A 21,870-nucleotide genomic window follows, 5' to 3' on the forward strand; every position below is an offset into this window, starting at 1 on the left:
CTGTCAGGATTAACGGCCAAGAAATAGTCGGGGGGGGGCGGCTTAACAAGCAGGGACATTATATACCTCATTGCCAAGTTGTACACATGAATTTTGAGCTTTGGGCAAATGTGTTACCAGAGAGGATTTCTGTGAAACTTCAGAAAAAAACATGCATTATGATTTTTGCACCTGGGGCATACTGGTTATGAAACAATTTACAGTCTTAGGATCACTCACAGAGAGAAAGATAGACACAAAATGCACCCCTTGCAGCAAAATATAACTTTTACTTCAAAACGTGGAGTGTGAAACATATAAATGGATAGGATCTGCTGATGCACAACAAATGTAATGTGCATCAAGCCAATAACCACAAAACATCTTGTAAATATTATACATCTTTTAAATAACTCATACATATTTCGGAAATAAACTTAACCAATGTGAAATGTAAGAATAGATGTCCACTTTTTTGTATGAAATAGAATATTTCCTGATATTTAACTGATAAATACTTAATATTTAGCAGTGACTTATTTCTTGATAATTTGTGCCTGAGATAATCACAATTTTCATACTTTGTGTGCAGGATGTGAAAATATCACCTCCTCTATGAACATTCTGATTACTTGGATTGTCATTTTCTTTTCAGATATCGGTGGATTCCTAATAAAACCCATTTATTTTCAATCAGTAAATCATGTTCTGTATATAAAATAACCACATAGATGTTACAATTCTGTACCTAAATATTATACTAGATCTTATACAAAAGGCAGGTCTGTACGAGCACTGCTGCTGCTGTCCAAAGCCATTTTCACATTGAAATACTGACATATATAAATACTGCAAAAACATCTGACTCACACAATTAAAAGTACCAAGTTGTGGTCGGCAATGAAATAGCTGTATAAGTCTTAGTCTCAGGGTTCGGCAGTCTTGTGTGTCATGCTTTTGGCAGTAGAACCCCTTTTTAGGCCCGAGCTTGTCGACCTGCGGAATGGAAAAATTCCTCCAGATTTTCAGGCTATCTGCATGAACGTGCATGAGAACATTTGACATACAATGCATTTCGGCGGAGATTGGTTGCACTTTTCTCAGTCATTCTAAAAAGCTGAATGGATTTAGCTCAAGAGTAATTTGTTCATTTAACTACTTTAAGGTCCCTCTCCATGTGATTGGAATAGAAACAGTCACTGGGCAGGGCATGATTTAGTGCACGTTCTATAGCGAATGTATGTTATCAGTGAGATATTTGAGCGTTTCTCATTTTTAAAAAAATCTTTAAACTCTACTCCCTTCCCAAAGACGTCCACAAATCCTACAGATAGACAGTTTGCGTCTTGTTTATCAGGCCACTAAGTGCATATTAGATTGTCAAAGTTGGGCGTACAGATATAAGAGGCATACCAGCCACGTTAACTCCATAAAATCAGGCAAATGAGCCATATAATAAAAAATAGGAAGTTTATATACTATGCAGAGATAGGAAACACAAAGAAGCCTGCCCCCACTTCCAGCTACACAGCAACACATATATATTCATGTATGTGCTACCAGCATAGCAGTGCCACAGAAATGAGCTCAAATATTAGTGTATGATCTGTAATACATTTTATTTTGCACGGATTATTATTTTATGCAAAGCATGTATTACAAAAAGATAAATCCGATTGACATTAGGAACTACTACCTATTTACTCCTTAAAAATCATTTTACTCCCAATAAAAAAAATAGGGAGTAATATACTCTCTCTTCAAAATCCAAGCTGGAGCCCTAGTCAAATGGAAGTTCAAGGATGAGGGCAAAAACTACAAATGGATGTGTTTCATTGATGACATACTGTCTTTGTTAATGTTTGAATCTGTTTATTCAGGGCCTTTTGTGCACTGGGGAACATATTCTCCTTGAATGTCAGTCACTGGTCTATGTGTGGATCATGTGTGGATCATGCAAAGCTGGTTGAATGAGGTAATCAATTTGTTTTCCGAGGGCTGCTAACCTGAATTTACTAAGGATCCCTCTCAGCAATTTGTTTCATTTATTTGGGGCCAGAAACTGGAACTATCCTCTAGCAGAGAAAGTGTAGATAAGACACATTTGAAGAAGGATCTCTGCATCAAAGCATAGGTTGATTTTAGAGAAATCATGCCAGATACAGATGGGCGATACCATACATGGTCCGTTTGGGTGTCAAAATGAAATCTGCACAATGTTATTTGGCACCTCATTGGATACTACGGACATCTCTGAGAGAATGATGATCAGAGGAGTCCAAATTTGCAGTTGCAAGATACTGGCTAGTTATCATTCAGGAGATTACCCACATACTTCATATGCCTGGGACCTGCGGTTCCTGACTACACCACCTGCACCAATAGTTTCCCTTTCAGAGTCAACCAGTGAACCATTGCCTTAAACTACATAGTTAAGATCATATGTACTCTCCTAAGCATACACGCAGCAAGTTGGCGAGACAGTGCACGGGAGATAACGATGGCAGCGTGAAAACATTGTAGTACTTTTTACTGTGCAATGTTCGAGAAAACTGCTGATGGAAAGTGCACTATCACATTACTACCCAGGTGAATGAGAGGATGGCTACTCGCATGGAGACCAAGTCTTGCTCATCATTCAGCAATTAGAATGCCTGTTGATGGAAAACGCATGCAGGAACACAAATAAATGGGACTGGCTCATACGGTAACTTGTAATGTTTGTGCTTGGCATGCAGTGTCACCATTCATTTGAAATCTTTGTACTGTTTGCATAACACACTGCCTTTGATACCTTTGCATATGTTTGCCTACAGTCTTTGTGTTCAACTAACCAACACATCTCATTGAAAAGCATGGTGAAATGTTTTACCTTTACCACTGCATAGAGAAGCAACCCAACCTGTTAAAAAAAAAAATATGAAAACATTTTTGGGGCATCATTTTTTAAGGAATGTGTCCTATGGGTATATTGAGAAGGCTCATCACTGTTTTTACTGGGCACCACAAACTTGCAATACGTTTTTTAAAATGTTGCAAAAACTTTAAAATGTACAAAAAACACTCGTTTTTCTCTTCATTGACCAAACACTGTCTTGACAGCACCTATACTGTGAAAGCACATCTGCAAAGTATTTCTCAATGCAGTTTTCGCCAGCAATAACCCTTCTTTCTGTTTAGCTGATGCCTCTTTAGCCATCCATCATGTCATATTTGACGTCTTACACATTCTAAGTCTCTCTGCAGCATGATCACTTTACAGCCGCCAACTTTCTCTGTCCATTTACAGATTGTCTCGTCTTGGAGTGCAGCATGATCTGGATATGCAGTGACTTCCGTGGGCTTGCAAATGTTTATATCCTCACATGCCAGGATAAAATGTACTAAATAAGCACCTCCATCACCTCTCCTTCGTGAAAATCAGACTTGTGCATGAAGTTACTAACTCTGCTTTTGGCGTCATGCAGCTTTCCGAGACTCCCGCCATTGTTCTCTGTCAAAGGAAAGAAAAACATATACGAGAAATGAAGAGAAATAATCGCAAAGGACCAGACGGAGAGATCCTGTTAAATGCAATAAAAGCATACAGTATCCACTAGTTACGTGCCTGTGACTTACGAATATTTTCCCAGTAACATTACAGTGTTAGCACCTCAAAAACAATACAATCCTTCAGTGCCTACCAGTTATATAGATGTGACTTAAGAAATGTTTCCTTAATTATCACCCATGCTAAAACATATGAATGCCACCTGCCACAGGTGGAGATCAACAAGCACACAACGCATAGGGGTGTTCCAAAACCTTTACTCCTAGGGGTAAGGGATGGAGGAATGCCTACTCGACAGGAAAGCAACTCAAAGGGGAGTCTTTACGACAACAGGGGACGGGGGAAGGAATTAGCTAGCCCATTAAGGGCCCATTCTAGGAGGAAGTAAGTTCACAAGCCCAATGTCCAGTCCCTATGCTAAATCACAATCTTCTGCTTCTCCACATCTGGGAACATGTACTTCATATCACACAGAGTCTTAGGCTATTTGTCTTGGCCTCGTCAGACAATCTTGATGTCTAGTAGTTTCCTGGGGTGCTGAACTCCAATCGTGGTAAGCCTTGTTTTGTTACTCTTCTTCTCTTAGGGGTCGCTTTATGCTTTACCATTGCAACATTTCTTTACCTCTAGTCTTAACATATGGGTTCTCTGATGTGTTAATGCAGCAAGACCTGGGCTGTCCCCTATCGCCCTAGGTATTCTGTTAAGCGTTACATAAGCAAGGCCTGAAGCTTCCACTCTATCTCCAGGGCTTTTCTGGGCAGGCGTTTCTTCCCCTTTATCTAGCTATTGGTCAGGCATCTGTAATCCTGACCTCCCAGCAAATGGTTTCTCCAAGGAGGCAAACTTCTTTAATTGGCATAGGTGGCTTTGCAGCTACCATCAATAGCTAGAATATCCTTCAGGCTACTCCCCAGATGTCAAGGTTTGGCTCCTGCCAGCCCCAACATAAAGTTTCCAACATGCTCTCCACTCTTGCTGCTTCTCTAAGCCTTTCCTGTTCTACAGTGAAGCTCACTTGGTTTAGTCACCACATTTTCGGTATATTTCTCACTGTACGGTCTGCTTGGTCTTTCTAAGTTTTCTCTTCCTCATCCTTTCTCTCCCACGCAACTGGCACTCTGGATCACTATCCTAAATCCCTTAAAGCCAGAAAGCTTTTGGCTCTTTTCATAGTTAGGCTTTGGCACTAAGTGTCCCAGTGAGTGGTCTCAATGGTAGATAGATCAGCTTCTCCATTAGTGTGGGTGTTGTGATAGGTGCATTTCTAATTATTTCACCTCTCCCTCCCTCGGGTGTCTACTCCTCGGTTTCTCTTGATATCTTGCAGCGAGGCCTACAAAATTGGCAAAGGTTGTTAGACATGATCCTGGCGAAAAACCATTCCGTGAAGAGCCGCAACAAAGGATGGTTTTTGGAGAACACCAAGATTGAAATTGTCGAACACTACAAATACCTGGGGGTAATGATGGACAGCTCAACACAAGAAACATGCATGCAATTTACTCTATGGGGCAAAACCAGGAACTTAGCAGCCCAGATTAGATCCATTGACAAAATATATGGCAAATCTTCGTTGGAGCCTGTAATTCAATTCTATAGAAGCAAAGTTGTCCCGGCGCTAACTTACGGAATGGGCGCGACCCTGTCAATGCCAACCTCAATCTGGGCCAAACTCGAAGGCTTGCTATGGCGCTCAGTTTTGGGCTTACCAAACTTGGCGGCCATTGCAAATATCAGGTGGGATTTGGGCCTTCAGTCTTTACTGGCATCTGTCGAACAAAATTCTATGCAAATTTACAGAAAAATCATCCTTCCGGACACTCTTCCAATATACAAATTGATAGCCGCAGAAATTTCAACCGGCCGCACCAGTATGTTAAAAGAAATGGTTGCTAAAGCAAAAAACAAAATTGGAAGAACTAGCCTGCACCGAAGATGAATTGGTCGGTAATCCGCAAAGAATCAAAAGAAAAATTGACCTAATGGACTGGATTGGCACAGTCGAAAAGGCCCAAGCTAACAAATTGACCACACACCTGCCTCCAACATTTAATCAGCTAAAAGTTCCTCTGCCATATTGTTCAAAATTTCCGGATAAAAAACTAATGAGGACATTTCTGAGAGCCTGTTTGAACTTAATGCCCACACGTGAAATTCTATGCATTAGACTCCAGTCGGTGTCTAAAGAATGCAGATTGTGTCGATCAGCAGAGGAACCTGAAACTCTGAAGCACCTGTTGCTGCATTGTAAGGCGCTCAGTCACAAAAGAAGTGCCTATCTCTCACCTCTTGGGTTGCCAGTTTCAGTTTTAGACGAAAGGGTGTGGTGGAACAGATTAATGTCGGGAGAAAAGAAAAATTGTACTATTGCAAGAACAAAACTTCTGACAATCACTTTTGACAAAATGAAAGCACATGATTCATGAATCATAGAGACGTAAAAGCTGGATAGAACAGAAGAACAAGTTACTTCTTACCTTGTAACGTTCTTTCGACGGGATGTTCCTCCGACGTATTCCTCATCTTAGATATCTCCTTCCAGCTCTGCTGGCCTCTGAAAAATTTTTCTCTAGAGGGCGCTGCGCGTCGACGTCCTCCGAGTCGATGTCCCTCGACAGCCGCCGTATCGACGTCATCCTGCCTATAAAGGCTGCGCGCAGCGTCCGTTGCTCAGTTCCGTTTTGTAGCCCACAATAATACTTTCTGGACTAGACTAATCACCCTGAAGGAGCGTAAGCTGCAACAACACGGGAAGTAGAACTGCGGGGATGGATGGGAGGGCCGATGAGGAATACATCGGAGGAACATCCCGTCGAAAGAACGTTACAAGGTAAGAGTTAACTTGTTCTTCGAAGGGATTGTGTCCTCCGACATATTCCTCATCTTAGATAGGCTCCCATAGCAGTATTCTATTATTGGAGGAGGGAGTACTGACTTCACGCTGTCTTCTATTGATGAATAGAATGCAGTACAGCCCTTCCAAACCTAGTCTCTTGACTGGAGGAGGAATCCAAATTGTAAAAACGTGTAAAGGTATGGACAGACGACCATGTAGCGGCTGCACAGATGTCTTTAACCGGCACGCCTCTTTTGAGGGCCGATGAAGCTGCAATACCTCTGGTCGAATGAGCCCTAAGGTTTTGAGGGGGCTCTTTCCCTGCCAGTTTATAACATTCCAGAATGGCTAGAATGATCCATCTGGAAATGGTCTGCTTAGTTATTGGTAACCCCAGCTTGTGACCTGCGTAACCTACAAACAGCTGGTCTGCCTGTCTTATCCTGGCTAGTCTACTGATGTAAAAACTTAAAGCCCTTCTAGGGTCTAGCCTGTGTAACCTCTCTTCCTCTTTCCCCGGGTGAGGAGGAGGATAGAAAGATGGTAGGGTAATCTTCTGAGTGATATGGAATTCAGAAACCACCTTTGGGAGGAAATTAGGCTTCACTTGCAGGACAACTTTGTCTTTGTGAAATATTGTGTGAGGGGGTTTACAAGAAAGAGCTTGTAATTCGCTCACCCTTCTAGCAGATGTAAGTGCTATTAATAAAACAGTTTTAAGGGTAATGAATTTTAACGAACAAGAATGGAGTGGTTCGAAAGGTGTGCCCATCAGGAAAGTTAGTACTAAGTTTAAATCCCATAGGGGAACTTGGAATGGTCTTGGGGGATAAACATTGGTTAACCCCTTTAGAAACTGTATTACCAAGGGTAATTTGAAATAGGATGGTTCTTCCGCAGTGCGCTTAAAGATGGATAGCACTGCGAGATAGCCCTTAATGGTGCCAACTTGAAGGCCTGAATTCGCCAAATATAGAAGGAAGGACAAAACCATTGGTGTACCACATGAAAAAGGGTCGATATTTTGTTCTCTACACCAGCTGCAAAATCTGTTCCAACGGCAGCGGTATAAAGACTTTGTTGCTGGCCTCCTTGCCGAAAGCAACACCTCCATAACATCATCAGGGAGGTCCTAATCCTTGTACCTCAACCTTACAGAAGCCAAGCGTGAAGGTTGTGTCATGATCTCTGCTTCCAAAAGGTCAGGGTTTTCCCAACTCCCTTGGAAGCAGATCAATAACCCAGGTTCCGAGTGCCAACCAGTCCCAATTGGGACCTTTTGGACCCAGTCCTGGCGCCAGTGGCACCAGGCTCATAAATATGCCCAGTCCCAGCGCTGGAAGCGCCGGGCTCATAATGCTTGGGTGGACTTACCTGCAGCAGACCATGCTGCTTACTTGCCTGCCAGTTGAGCCTCTTCTGTTTGGAACTACTTTTCCTGTTGGGTGGGGCAGGAGCCACTCCCTAGATTCAGAACACTGGAACTCTTCTGGAAAGCAGGAACTCTCTTCTTACCTAGGCGTGGCTGTGGAAGGAGAGACCTAAGCACTACAGGAGGCTATTTAAACCACACCCGATGGATGAATCTTGCTTTGCGTTATTCTGCATCCTCTGCAGCAGAACGCTCATCGTGTCTTCTGCATCTGATCCTGGGCCTAAGGAAAAAGGCTTACCATCCTGAATCCAGTCTTCAGCAACACCTATAAAGACAAGAAAGAACAGGTTAGCATTACGGTCTTCAGTGACAGCTCTTCACTTACCTGGTCCATCGGCTGTCACCAACGCCTCGCGCTGCATTCCGGCATCTGAAAGACAAAGGCTTACCTACTCTTCGTGCGCTCCGGAGGTCTTCACACTGCATTCCGGCATCTGAAAGACAAAAGCTTACCAACTCTTCGCACGCTCCGGAGGCCTTCGGCGCTGCATCCCGCATCTGAAAGACAAAACAAGGTGCGTTTAAAGACATTGGGGAACTTTAATACTCACGTGCCATTACTCCTTTCCACATCTAACCCAGTGGGTATTCCGGCACCCTGCAGCCGCTCCGAACTTGTACCTGCAAAATAAAAAGACAGTTAGAGCGCATCGTGAAGCAGGCAACAAGCGCTTACTTACGTGCTTCCAGGCGCTTCTATTCATCACACGGGCTCCATCTTCAACTCACTTCAGCCCATCATCCGCCATCGCCGGAACCCTGCAAAACAAGAAACATCATTACTAAAGACTTTAAAGACATTAGAATTACTCGAAACTTACCGTTCGTGCAGTAAACGACGGACAGCAGTCCTCTGAAGTCAAGAGGCCTGCTCCCCTTATCCAGTGAAGAAACTGGTTACAGCACACTGCCCCGAGGCAGATGGAGAGCACGGCGTTCACTTACCTAAGGTGAGAGCATTAACCTTTGGGGTTCTACAGGAGAAGAGAAAGGGAAGAAGAGAGAGACATTCAATAACCCAGTTCCTTAATCCCATATTTTCTATCTGCAGACATCTTACCCTTCGAGTCAGACATACAGTGCACAGAGGTCCAGCCCAAAGAGCCAGCCGTGTGTTACACATCACCTTTGAAGATACGGTATACGCCCAGTCAAGACCGGCGCCTCTACGGGAATCAGGTGAGCGTTACAGGTTGAGGGTTTTGATGTCTGGATGGAGAACCTGACTTCCCTTCTGTGAGAGTAGGTTCTCTCTGAGTGGAAGTCGAATTGGAGGGCAGATGGACAAGTCTAGAAGGTCCGGGTACCACGTTCTCCTGGCCCAATCCGGGGCAATTAGGATCATGGTTCTCCGGAATCTTCTCAACCTCCTGATCATTTGAGGAATGACAGGGACCGGTGGGAACGCGTACAGAAGCGGAAACTCCCAGTCCACTATGAACGCGTCTCCCAGAGCTCCTCTCGGGGGAAATTCCCTTGAGCAGAACAGATCGCATTTCCTGTTGACGCTGGTGGCGAACAGATCCACCTGAGGGGTTCCCCAAAGGGCGAAGATCTCTTGAAGGACTTCCTGAGCTAGTTCCCACTCATGGGAGACTGTGCTCTGCCTGCTCAGAGCATCCGCTGTCAAGTTCTTCTCTCCGGCTAGGTGAACTGCCAATAGAGAGATTCCTTCTTGGATTGCCCAAAACCAGAGCTGCATCGCCTCTCTGCACAGGGGTAGTGATCCTACGCCTCCTCTTTTGTTGAGGTAATGCATGGCCACTGTGTTGTCCGTCATTATCAGGACGTTTTTCCCTTGTACAGCTGGCAGGAACGCCTTCAGCGCAAGTCTGATGGCTCTCAGCTCTAACAGGTTGATATGTAGTCTGGACTCCGATGGAGACCAATGACCGCTGATGGTCAAGTCGTTGGCGTGGGCTCCCCACCCCGTGAGTGAGGCATCCGTGACTACTGTTATCTCCGGCCAGGGTTGCCAAAAATGTTCTCCTTTCAGAATGTTCTCCTGACAGGCCCACCACTGAAGGTCTCGAGCCACCCTGTCGGGAACCTGAAGAAGATCTGTCATTCTCCCTGAGAATTGTGACCACTGAGTCCTCAGTGCCCACTGGAGGGATCTCATTCTCAGGCGAGCCTCTGGCACTAGGAAAATGCAGGATGCCATGAGGCCTAGCAACCTCAAAAAGTCGAAGGAGACGTTGGGCATTTTGAAACTTGGTAACCATCTGTAGAATATCTTGAGCCCTCCTCTGGTGGCGAGGCTTTTCCCAGGGAAGTGTCCAGGATCGCTCCTATGAACTGGAGTCTCTGCGATGGTATCATTTGTGGCTTCTTTAAATTGAGGGAGAAGCCCAGTCTGTGAAGGGAGTGGCACACGTGATTTAGTTGGATCTGAGCTTGTTCCGAAGAGACAGCCCTGATCAACCAATCGTCCAGGTAGGGGTAGACATGAATCCCTTCCCTCCTTAGACTTGCCGCCACTACCGACATTAACTTGAAGACCCTCGAGGCGGAGGTCAGCCCAAATGGCAGCACTCGAAATTGATAATGAGAGTGCCAATTGCGAACCTCAGGTATTTCCTGTGTTTGAGATGGATAGGCACATGGAAATAAGCGTCCTGAAGGTCCAGAGATACCAACCAGTCCTGGAACTGAAGGGCCTGGAGGATCTGAGAAAGAGTGACCATCTTGAATTTGTCTCTTCTGAGTAGAGGCAGCCATACCCCTAGTCGAATGGGCCCGTAAGCCTACCGGAGGGTCCTTACCCGCCAGGCGGTAACATTGAGAAACTGCCAAGATAATCCATCTGGACAAAGTCTGCTTAGTCACAGCTTGTCAAAAACACCTTCCAGCGTAACCAATAAAGAGCTGATCGTCCACTCTGACCCAGGACATGCGAGAAATGTAGAAGCTTAAAGCTCTCCTAGGATCCAACCTATGGAGCCTCTCCTCCTCCTTACCAGGATGTGGGGGAGGATAAAACGCCGGAAAAATAACCTTCTGGCCCAAATGAAATTCCGACATCACCTTCGGAAGAAAGGAAGGACGAACTCCAAGGACAACCCTGTCCTTATGAAACACAGTGAAGGGTGGCTTAACTGAAGGGTGGCTTAACTGAAAGTGCCTGTAACTCACTCACTCTGCGAGCGGAAGTGGCCGCAACTAAAAATACAGTTTTAAGAGTTAACAGTCTCAAAGGGCAAGAATGTAAAGGCTCAAATGGAGCACCCATTAGAAACTTGAGAACCAGGTTCAAATCCCAACCGGGCACCTGGAAAGGTGACGGAGAGAACACATTAGTGAGCCCTTTTAGAAACTGAGAAATTAAAGGAATTTTAAAGTAAGAACACTCCTCAGACGAGTGCTTAAATATGGACAGCGCCACCAGGTAACCTTTAATGGTACCCACTTGCAAGCCCCTGTGGGCTAAACAAAGCAAAAAAGACAGAACCACAGGAATGTCACATGAAAAAGGATCCACATTCTTAACCCTGCACAAGTCGCAGAACTTTCTCCAACGGCAACGGTACAGGGACTTTGTTACCGGCCGTCGGGCCGAAAGCAACACCTCCATCACGTCCTCAGGGAGGTCCCAATCCTTATACCTCAACCTTTCAGAAGCCAAGCTTAAAGGTTGAGGGATCTGACCTGTGGATGGAGAACCTGACCCTCCCTCCCGTGAGAGCAGATCGTCTCGGTAGGGAAGACTGCGTGGAGGGCAGACAGACAAGTCGAGAAGGTCCGGTACCACGTCCTCTGGGCCCAAGCTAGAGCAATGAGGATCCTCCGGGAACCGAACCTCCGTAACCTTTGCAGCACTTGCGGGATGACGGGGACTGGAGGAAACGCGTACAGCAGTGGGAATGACCATTCCACCACAAACGCATCTCCTAAAGCTCCTCTTGGAGGAAATTCCTGCAGGCAGAACATTTCGCACTTCCGGTTAACACTGGAGGCGAAGAGATCCACTTGAGGGGTCCCCCAAAGGGCCAAGATCTCCAGGAGAATCTCCTGAGCCAACTCCCACTCGTGAGAGATCACGCTCTGCCTGCTCAGAGCATCCGCTGTCTCGTTTTTGTCTCCGGCCAGATGAACTGCCGAGATCGAAATTTCCTGCTGGATTGCCCAGGACCATCGCCTGCCTGCACGGAGGACATCATTATCCTCGACAACTCTTATATGGGTATTTGTAATAGTGCCAACGCCCTGTGTGAGTATGCAAAAACTAATGGTCTCTCTATCAATCTGAAAAAAACTCAATGTATGGCTGTCTGATATCATTGCTGTAAAAAAAATGACCATACCATGCTTCTTGGGAAAGATAAGGAAAGTTAACAGCTATAAATATTTGGGTCATGAGATATGTGGGGAAAGAAGGAAAATAAATCCCTTAGTCCAATTAAGGAAAAGAACTAAAGTAATGGCAACGTTAACAGCTGTTATGTCATTCTCCAAGAAAACAGCTGGGTTCAGTTTGTTGGGTGTTATCAATATCTACAAGCAAAAGCTGGCTGCAATTTATTTTTGTACACATTGGAAGCCTCTTTCTCGGACTGGTCTGATTGGGCTGATGTGACTGAGGGTCTGATATGGAGAAGACTGCTTGGTCTCTCCAATTATGCGCCGATACAGGTTATTCGGTTAGAAATAGGGCTTGTTTCTTTATCTGCTCAAATTGAATATAACAGGGCGAAGCTATATGTTAAAATAAAATATGCTCGTCAAGATACGTTACTACATATTCTTCGTGAAGGATTGGAGGGAGGAAATATGGAGGCCTTGAACATCTTCCAGAAGAATATCCTGTGTCTCTTTGAAAGAATAGGGTACTCCCCCAAATGGGACCACGGGGAGGGAGTGGTATTAAAATCCTTGAAGAACACCTTAGAAAAGTGGAATTGGACCACCAGCAATGACAAGGTTGCTGAATTAAGCTCCCTGTGGAGATTTGCTAGATTGATTCCTGTATAAAAAGCCCCATTACTATTTAAAGTTGATGCCGTCCAAGGTTAACCGGAAAATATTTCTGGACTTAGACTCAACCGACTTAATGTTCGGGGGGTACGTGGAGCCTGGACAGGAATTCCTATGGAAAGAAGGGTCTGTAGATTGTGTTGTGAGGAAACGGAGGTTGAGACAGCTAAACACGTATTCACCTGCTGCAAAAGTATGAGCTCCATCTATGAGAAATACTTTGCAAAATATGAATATGATTTGGATTATATTGCAAGTGAACATTTCTGGTTTAGATGCCTAGCAGGGTGGAATAGTAGCCTAATTATTGCTATCACCCAACTATAGAAGGTTGCCAATATTCACTTGAGGGAATTTCAAGACAATGTGAAGCTATTATCTGATTTATAAATATGTCTTGATTTATATAGGTATGCTATGTTTTGTTTGTTCTATGTTTTATGTTCTAAGTTTATTCTAAGTACCTATTTGATATGTCCCTCTGCAGTTCTAATATATCCGAGACTCTTTATTTGCTGCTGTGTAATCGAGCTGCTAAGAACATTGTATATTTTATACCCTCATTTTACATTTTTGGAATCTCCTCTAAAAAGTTCTAGTGTGAAATTGCATGAATTGATGATTATATGTATTATCTTTTTCCTTTTAATTGTTCTGATATTAGATATATTTGTGGAAAGTTCTTTGGAACTATAACAATAAATAAATTAAAAAAATAAAAATGTTGCAAATTCTTAGAGCAGAGGCACTTCTTAGAATCAAGGTCTTGAACCAGTTAGAGAGTTTGTTAGAAAATCACTTGTAGGGTCACAAGCTGTTGTGAAAGGAGAGTTGGAATCAACTCTAAGAGTAAGCCACTGCAATTCCCAACTGAGAAAAGCACAGCTAAAAGACAATGAGGTAAGTAACCCACGTCTAAACAGTGCCTCTGGTTTGAAGAAGAGTGCTGCAGCTAGATTCTGTCCTGTTACAGCTGTGCAGACTCCGTGTTTCTGAGCCTCAGTCGTGGGGACAAGAGGGAGGGCGTCTGGAGGGCTCCTGCGGCGGTAATTGTAAGGTCGTTGGCAGCTATGGTCTCTTTTTGGTTCAGCAGCACTTCGCGGTTTCAGCGCTTAGTAAACAGCACTGTTGCGGATCTCGGATACTGGTTGGGCTTCCTTCACTCCCTGGGTCCTGCACTCTGGAGAGGGGACTCGAGCTCTGGTTGTCATGCTTCGGGAGGGTCCTTAGGAGAATCCTAGAACTTCTGGCCGGATTTCAAATGTTGCACTCGACTAAGATTTCTTGACCCCTGGCACTGGGCCCTTGCAGCAGCGAAGAAGTACATCCAGTCAGGGAAGATGGTCCACTGGAGCTCGTCTCTGGGTTAGTTGGTCCCACTAATCCAAGGGAAGAAGTCGTCCCTTCCGGAGCTTCTCTGCACAGCAGCACACCCTTCACTGGGCAATTCAAAGGTCCAGGAGGATGCAGCAAGCTTCATTCACGGTTTCTTCGTCAGGTATTTCTCCCAGTGGTTGACTCTGCCTCTAGTCCCAAAACCCTCTCCTTTTAAGCAGGTTTCTCCCATTCATGCACAGCCTAGGCTGTCAATCACACAGCAGGGTGGCTGTCCTAAAAGGACAGCCAGCCAGTCAGGACTGGTTGCATTCAGGCACTCCTAGAAACAAAGGACAGGGGAGTTTCGGGAACCTTCCTCACATCCTGCCTTTCCAGACACACTGCAGCCAGAGGCAGGCTTCAGGACAGAAGACCGCCAAAGTCAAAATGAACAAAGGGCTCAAACCTGGCTCAACGCAGAGAGTAAAACCCAAGAAAGACCTCACAAACAGAAAATGGCGAATAAAAACCAGGAGCATTTTGGCAAAATGGTCAACCATGGGTGCTGTACTGCAGCTGAGGATTCAGGCTGCGGTAAAACAGCACAATGGTAGGAAAATGAAACCACTGCCACCAGCCATTTAACGTAGGGAGGGTAACATAGAAATGTTACATGAGAATGTAGGATAAGGGGCCACTAGGTAACCCCCCAGCACTCCACATAAGATGGTGTGTGCTGGACCTACAAAGAGAAAATGTAAGTCAAGTCAATTTCAATTTACTATTCTTGGGAACTGTAGTTCACACAAGAAAAGGTAATTAAACCTTATGAAAAATCTAAATGATTTCTCTGTGACACTGCACTGAAGGTGATGTGTGTCACCATACACAAAAGTAGATGCCTTTGGAGTTTGTCAGACTCCGTGAAATCGCATAATCCAAATCTGGTCAAAACACATGACGGAGTGAGAGAAAAGTCTCACTCCCTCCAGAGTAAACATTAAAACGTCCCTAAGTCCAGCAAAAGAGCTTGGCGTCTCTAAGGTTGAAGGAAATTAGCACAGAAATGAGAATTCTCCCTAACACAGGGTGCATAGGTGGGGGCCTGAGGCCATGGCCGGTTCAGGCCTGCTTGGGAGTCAGAGCTTTGACCTGCGGGTGGCGCTGCAGCTGTCCTCCACTGCCTTGAGAGCGACCCTTGTGCGCTTCCTGAGAGGAGTAGCATGGAGGCTGTCGGTACGGCGTAGTATAACCCTTGTATGATCTTCCTGGTTTTCTTCTGGAAGAGCGAAAGGATGACGGCCGACACTGCTGCAAATTTCCCAAGGAGTGTGCTGTCTCTGTGTCAGTCTTTATAGCTTGCAAAGACTCGTCAACCGCCTTTCTGAAGACGTTCTCCCAGTCGATCGCCATATCCAGCACCTACGTCGGAATGTCCGGGCAGCGGTTTGTTGCCTTCAACCAACCTTGACTAAGCAGGGACACCCCGTTCCCCATCTGGAGGAAACCTGGGTCTGTGATGTCCACTGCCATCATGATGGTGTGATCCAAGACCACTTCCCCTTCCTGAAAGAATTCCAGTGCCTCGACCTTCTTGTCTTTGGGCATGAAGTCCAGAACAGGACCCAAATTGAACCATAGTTCCCGGTCATGTCGGGACAAGATGGCTAGGACGTTAGCTGACTTCATGGTAGAGGCTGCTGTATAAATGATCCTCTTGCCCATTGCATCCAGCTTCTTCCCCTCCTGGTACGGAGGTACCATGGTTGCCGACAACGGGTTCGCTGCACGCTTCCTGGCGGCTGCTGAGGCTACCAAATCCGGCGAGGGCTGAGACCTTTTGCATCTGGGGATGAATCTGGAACCCTGTACTTCTTCTCCAATATGTCCCGCTTGGTCGGGCCGTACCCGAGTTTCACATTAGAGACAGGCCTTCCTCCCAAATGTCCAGTAAAGGAACAGACCTGATTTTCTTTCTTCTCGACTCACACTGTTGGTATAGGAAGCCTTCTTTCTTGCTCGCCTCGGGGACTAACACGGAATATATGAGACCCTTGAAATGACAGAATGAAAGGATCCAACTTAATCAGGTGGGGAGGCCCTATGGGGCTCGTCCGCGTGTGGCATCTCCCAGTCTGCCGCAATGAAGTCTTCATCCTCGTCGGTGCCAGTAGCTGCGTCCGTGCCCATGCCTGGGTGGGGTCTTATCGCAATGAAGTAGTGGTGGTGGTGGAGTCGGATGATGGCGAGGACCAGTGCCCCCTTTGTCCTTTCTCTTTCTCGGGGCAAGCTTAGTCTTGGAAGCTCCTGCGTGTCCCATGAAGGCTTAAGTCCTGGAGGCATCCTCTGCACGATTTCGGTGACAAATGCGTGTAGGGTCTGGGCTGACACGCCTCCTCCTGCGAGCAGGAGTACCCTCATGATACATGTAGTAACGTTCTGCAGTTCATTATCCTCGTCGATACTGGAGTATATCTGCTCCGGTCTATCTGGAACAGCCCGCTGGTCCACGTACCAGGGGAGTTCCACTGGAGGGAGGGTCTCTCTCTCTCTCTCTCTCTCTCTCTCTCTCTCTCTCCCCCTCTCCATCTCCCTCTCTCTCTCTCTCTGTCTGTCTGTCTGTCTGTCTCTCGTGGCTGCTGGGTCTGTGCGGGCGGGTCCTTCCCTGACCCTGGAGGGGCCTTAGTCTTCGTCGCTGCTTCTGCAGCCGTATCTCGCCTTGGGGGTAAGGACACCATGGAGTGGGTCGACATTGACTACGACGACGATGAGCTTGTTGCGTCTTGTCAACGGTGCCGTCGAAGACTTCATTGACCTGGCATGCTGCAAGGTCTTAATGAGCTCAGACGAGTCCTCTCCAGACTTGTCCTTCATTGGCTTATCCACAGACACACAAGAGTTTTGCCGGGTTTGGGGACTTCCTCTTTGAAGAGGACCCTTTTGTTGGTACGCTCACCGTAGAGGCGGATGGTGATGGCGATCGCCTTTTGCCCGACTCAGGACCCTCATCAGCAGCGAACCCAGTGGTACTAGCATTGTGGAGCTTGGCCTTCTCTTCGACCTCCGCAAGCGGGGCATGCTCAAAGGATCTCAACCTCCTCCCTGAGGGAGTTCGCTTCTCAGATCGGCCAGTCCTAGATGAGGCTTGACTCTGCCGTGCAGCTGAGTCAGTGGCCTTGCTCGACGTGAGCCACGCTGACAGTCTGCTGTAGTGGTCTTTTTTGGTTTTCTTCGAGAAACCAGGACACACCTCGTATCTTTCCTCATGGGGGTCCGGATGCAGGCAATTTAAGCATGTATGAAGCCAATCTTCCAGGAAGATGTTTCTTAATCCACACTTCGCAAAGAGTTTGAAGAGGCTTTGACTTTCTTGCTTCTCATGGCTGAAAGGCGCGAAGTAGGCCCAAGGCCGGGCCTTTCTCGAACTTTGATGACGATCCGACGGTGGCTGAAGATCTTCGCCGGTAGCGGATCCCCACTGCCGGCCTGTCCTTCGTCTAAGATAATTAAGCAAAAATTGGTCAAAATTCTATTTTGGATAAAAATGCGAAAAAATGTGAAATTAGCTTGCAAGGCAACTTGAGGACTCCCAACACTGAAAAGTGCAGTAAAAATCTGAAGATGGGCACCAGTGGTGGAGTTAAGGGAGAGGGCTGTCATTGGATGGGGACAGTATGACCCAGAGGACAGTGATTGGTTTAGAGGAGAAATACAGTTTTAAAGTGCAACTGTTTTTTCTGTTATCGAGGATTCCCTTACAAGAGGGAATATTCATAATCATGTGAATCCATGCTAGACCCCATGCAGGAGAAGTATTAATCCCCTCTAGTATTCCCTGAAGATGTAGTAATACACTGTTCATGTCGGTCTCATGTAAAAGCCCTGCAAAGTGTGCACTCACTACATCTGCTGTAAAATGCCTGCAATACTATCTGGGATGTTGAGCAAAACAACCTTAAGTCAACAACGTACACACTTTTCAGAAGTGTGCCTGCATGCGAGGATATCTCAGGTCCTTCTTAGGGCTAATGAGCTGCTACAAGACCTTTACTGCTCAATTCCTTTCATCAGGGCCACCCCACTGACAGGCTTTTCAAGAACTGTGTTGCATAATCCATCAGAATGAATAACTCTAGATTCCAGTCAGTCTTTTTCTATCTAAACAGACTTTTGTTTTGTTTATTTGTATAGCGCCACAACCCCATAGGCATCAGAGCGCTCACATAAAAAAACACACACAAATTGCATCAATACATAAACAAAACGAACATAAAAAAGCAATACAACCACAAATAACTAATCAACCGAATAAATACACAAATCAAAATAAAATGCATTAATCAAAATAACTTACTGCGGCGAGGGATACACAGTGGGTACACACATAGGAGGGGGGGGTGAGAAGCGGGGTACCCCCAATGGACTTGATGGTCCACATATCTATATAGAACCTTACAATCTGATGAATTTTACATGCGAGTACCGAACCTTTGAAAAACAATGCAATATAGGATACAAGTATTAGTTCAGGATAGATAAAATTGTCCAATGCAAGCTACAAAAGGAGAACATGACGCTGCTGCACTAGTTTGATCAACTTCCATCAAGACTTTAACTCATTCAGCCTACCACAACATAATTAATGGCTTTATTGGAATGATTGCAATCAATGATTTAAGAAATCAATATTGATTTCTTAAATCATTGATTGCAATCATTCCAATAAAGCCATTAAGGACAACATCTACTCTCGCCCCCACCCATGCTGACTTCTGTAAACACTCTTTCACCACTGGCTCCTTCCCGCTTTCCCTCAAGAACTCCCTTGTGCACCCTCTCCTAAAAAAAAGCTGTCTGTTGACCCTTCTTGCCAGGCTAACTATCACCCCAACTGACCCTCCATACCAAACTTGTAGGTTGCCTCCATGACTACCAATCTGGATTCCGGGCATCAAGAGGCATGGAAACTGCTCTCCTGAACAGCTGTGAAGACATGCTTGCAAATCTTGACTAATTCTCCTGCTGTTCTTATTCTCCTTGATCTCTCCTCTGCCTCCAACATGGCCAACACTATTCTCATAAAATGGCTCTGTGATACCGTTGGCATCATGGACCAGGCACTCTTTTCTCACTAACCGCCCCTTCCAGCTGGAACTGGGCCTTTTCTCCTCCTCCACTTCACTATCTACTTATGGCGTCCACCCCCCAGGGCTCTATCCTATCGCCATGGCTTTTCAATATCTAGCTCGCCCCTCTTGCTCACCTGATCTCCTCCTTCTCCCACCACTTCCAGTGTTACGCTGATGATACACAGCTTTCCTTCAAACTTCCCTCTACCACTTCCTCTTCCTCCTCTCTCATTCCCGATTGTCTATACGCTATCCAGGCATGGTGTGCGGCCAATGACCGCTGTCTTAATGCCAGTAAGATGGAGATCCTTCCTATCGGGACTCCTGCCCCCGATTCCCTCCTACCCTCTGGCTGCCCTCCTTGGGCCCTCTTATCTTCACCATCCTTTGAGGTTCACCTTCACCTCCTTCGAGGCATCCTCCCTTTCCTCACCGTTCCCCAGAAGCTCAGTGTTTCGAGAGCTCTGGTCCTCTCTAGGCTGGACTACTACAACAGCCTCTTCCTCAATCTCCCTCTTTCCTCCCTATGCCCCTTCAGCTAATCCAGAATAGGGTTGCAAGATTTATCCTTGGCCTCAAGCTCAGGGACCGTATCTGTCCAGCCCTAAAATCTCTCCACTGGCTCGGGTGGCTGCAAGGATCACATTTAAGACCCTCTGCATCATCCACAACTCTTTCTGGGGCCAGGGGCCACGCTATCTCCAATCCTCTCTCACTAAATACTTCCCTGCTAGAGCCCTCCACTCCTCTAACTCCAACTTTGATTGTCAAACGCTTCTCCAAGCAGAGAGTGGGGGGGAGGGGGGCAGGTCTTTCTCTTCAGATGGTGCCTCTCTCTGGAACAGCCTCCCAGCCCCTCAACCAGACCTCCTTAAATTCTGGAAACTTCTCAAAACTATGCTTTTCTCTACCTCTTTCTCTTCCCTGCTAACCACACCACTGAGACTGGCGGACTGGTACCTTCATGAACCTCACAGGTTACCAGTACCCCCGCCCCCTCAGCACTGTCCTTGTGTGCCCTATGCCTGGTGGCTGTGCATCCTACTCCTTGGGATCACTCCACGTAAGACTTAGCCGTGGACCCTCCCAAGCACCCCTGCACTTCCCTCCTGTGCGCACCAGCACTTGTCCATCCCTAATTCCCTCCTCTCCCCGTCCCTTCACTACCTCCTGGACTTCTCTCCACTGCACTTGCACGACTGAATGCCACAAGGCCTAGTAGGACCATGTTTGTATACTTACTGTTCTTTACATTGTTTTTACTCTGCTTGTTCACTCTCCATTTGCCTTGTGGTGCTTGGAAACACAATTCTGTTGTATATGCCCCTAACAAATGATCAATAAATAAATACATAAAACTCACACTCTGGAAACACTGAGACATAAATTCTTAAGACTCGAAAGATTATCCAACAAAATAAATATTGGGAGAAGGGAACAACGAGGAACTATCGCGAGCAAAGCAAAATATCAGGCAGCCTTAGAATTCTCACCTTCACAGACTTTAACACAGAGGACTCAGACGTAATCAAGAAATGGGAAGAGAATCTAGATTGTAGTTCAAAAGTAATGATAGAACTTCTTGTCGAGCATGCAGAACGCAAACATGCCAGAATAGAAGACAAAATAGAAATATTGAATAAAGAAATATAACAAATGGATGCCCCACAAAGTACCAAACAAAAAACTATATTTTACAATTACACTGGGTTGAGGGTAAACTCAAAATCAAGAAAATGTTTTCATGACGATAGAGATTACAGGGATGACAGGGTTTATACATTTCAATCTAAATATGAAGACCCTAACAAATCGAATTCACGAGACAGCACTCCAGTTTCATCACCAGCTAACTCCGACCCTGACAGTGACCAAGAGAAAAGCAATGAGACTACACCAGGAACTAGCAGCAGGTCAAGTAGCACATGCAAAAAGATACATTTTACAGCACAAATAAAATGGTACAAAAGGGAAACAGAAGAATGACTACAAAACAGGTACATTTTCAAGACACAACAGGATATATTAACCACAGAAGAAGAGAGAAAGGCGGAAGAGGAGGAAGGAATAGACAGACGAGAAGCAGTAGAAAACATAAGAACAAGATAAGGGTCCAAGAAACATCAGAAAGCAAGACGGATTGAAATAAGGCATTACATTTATCAGATAGTTGACAAAATAATTGACAGTACTCATCAAAGGCTTATCTTTTGCACCCACAAATGGTAGGATAAGAGATAAGATAAAAACTCTATTCGGAAATGTAAATTCCCATCAAAGAACAGACAATAAAAATGCTACAACAATAAAAACCTTGAATACAATCAAAATCATGTATTGCACAAACGTATACTAAAATCATTCATCAGTACATAAAAATTGCTTCCATAACATAAGTGCTCATTAAGCGTACACATACACTTTATGGGCCGTCAGCAAATCTGGGGCTGACAATAAAAATGTGAGTGCTGATTGCACATGTCTAATCTTGGAGGTTCTTAGTGCTGGGATTAAAAAATCCTTTCTTAGTTTTGTTAGGGTGGGACAAAAAAATTAAAAAGGCAACAAATAATTATTGTCATTCTCACAGCTAGGACAGTTCCTTCTCAGTGTGATTTACTGGTGAAGAGGAAACTATTTCTCCAGT

At 45.4% G+C, this 21,870-nt stretch overlaps 1 protein-coding gene across 2 annotated transcripts in view; it reads right to left on the minus strand.

Annotated features, from left to right (window-relative positions):
* Window positions 1-249: 249 nt before the first annotated feature.
* Window positions 250-21,870, minus strand: part of AMOTL1 (angiomotin like 1) — a 1,007,056-nt gene continuing 985,435 nt past the window's right edge. For both annotated transcript variants that reach the window (XM_069639243.1, XM_069639245.1), the window contains one exon: window positions 250-3,472. In XM_069639243.1, coding sequence (XP_069495344.1) covers window positions 3,363-3,472 — 110 coding nt within the window. In that variant the 3' untranslated portion in view covers window positions 250-3,362. The remainder of the gene's footprint in view (window positions 3,473-21,870) is intronic.

The sequence above is a fragment of the Ambystoma mexicanum genome, chromosome 7q (genome assembly GCF_040938575.1).
Source record: "Ambystoma mexicanum isolate Mex_15411 chromosome 7q, UKY_AmexF1_1, whole genome shotgun sequence".
Taxonomy (NCBI): domain Eukaryota; kingdom Metazoa; phylum Chordata; class Amphibia; order Caudata; family Ambystomatidae; genus Ambystoma; species Ambystoma mexicanum.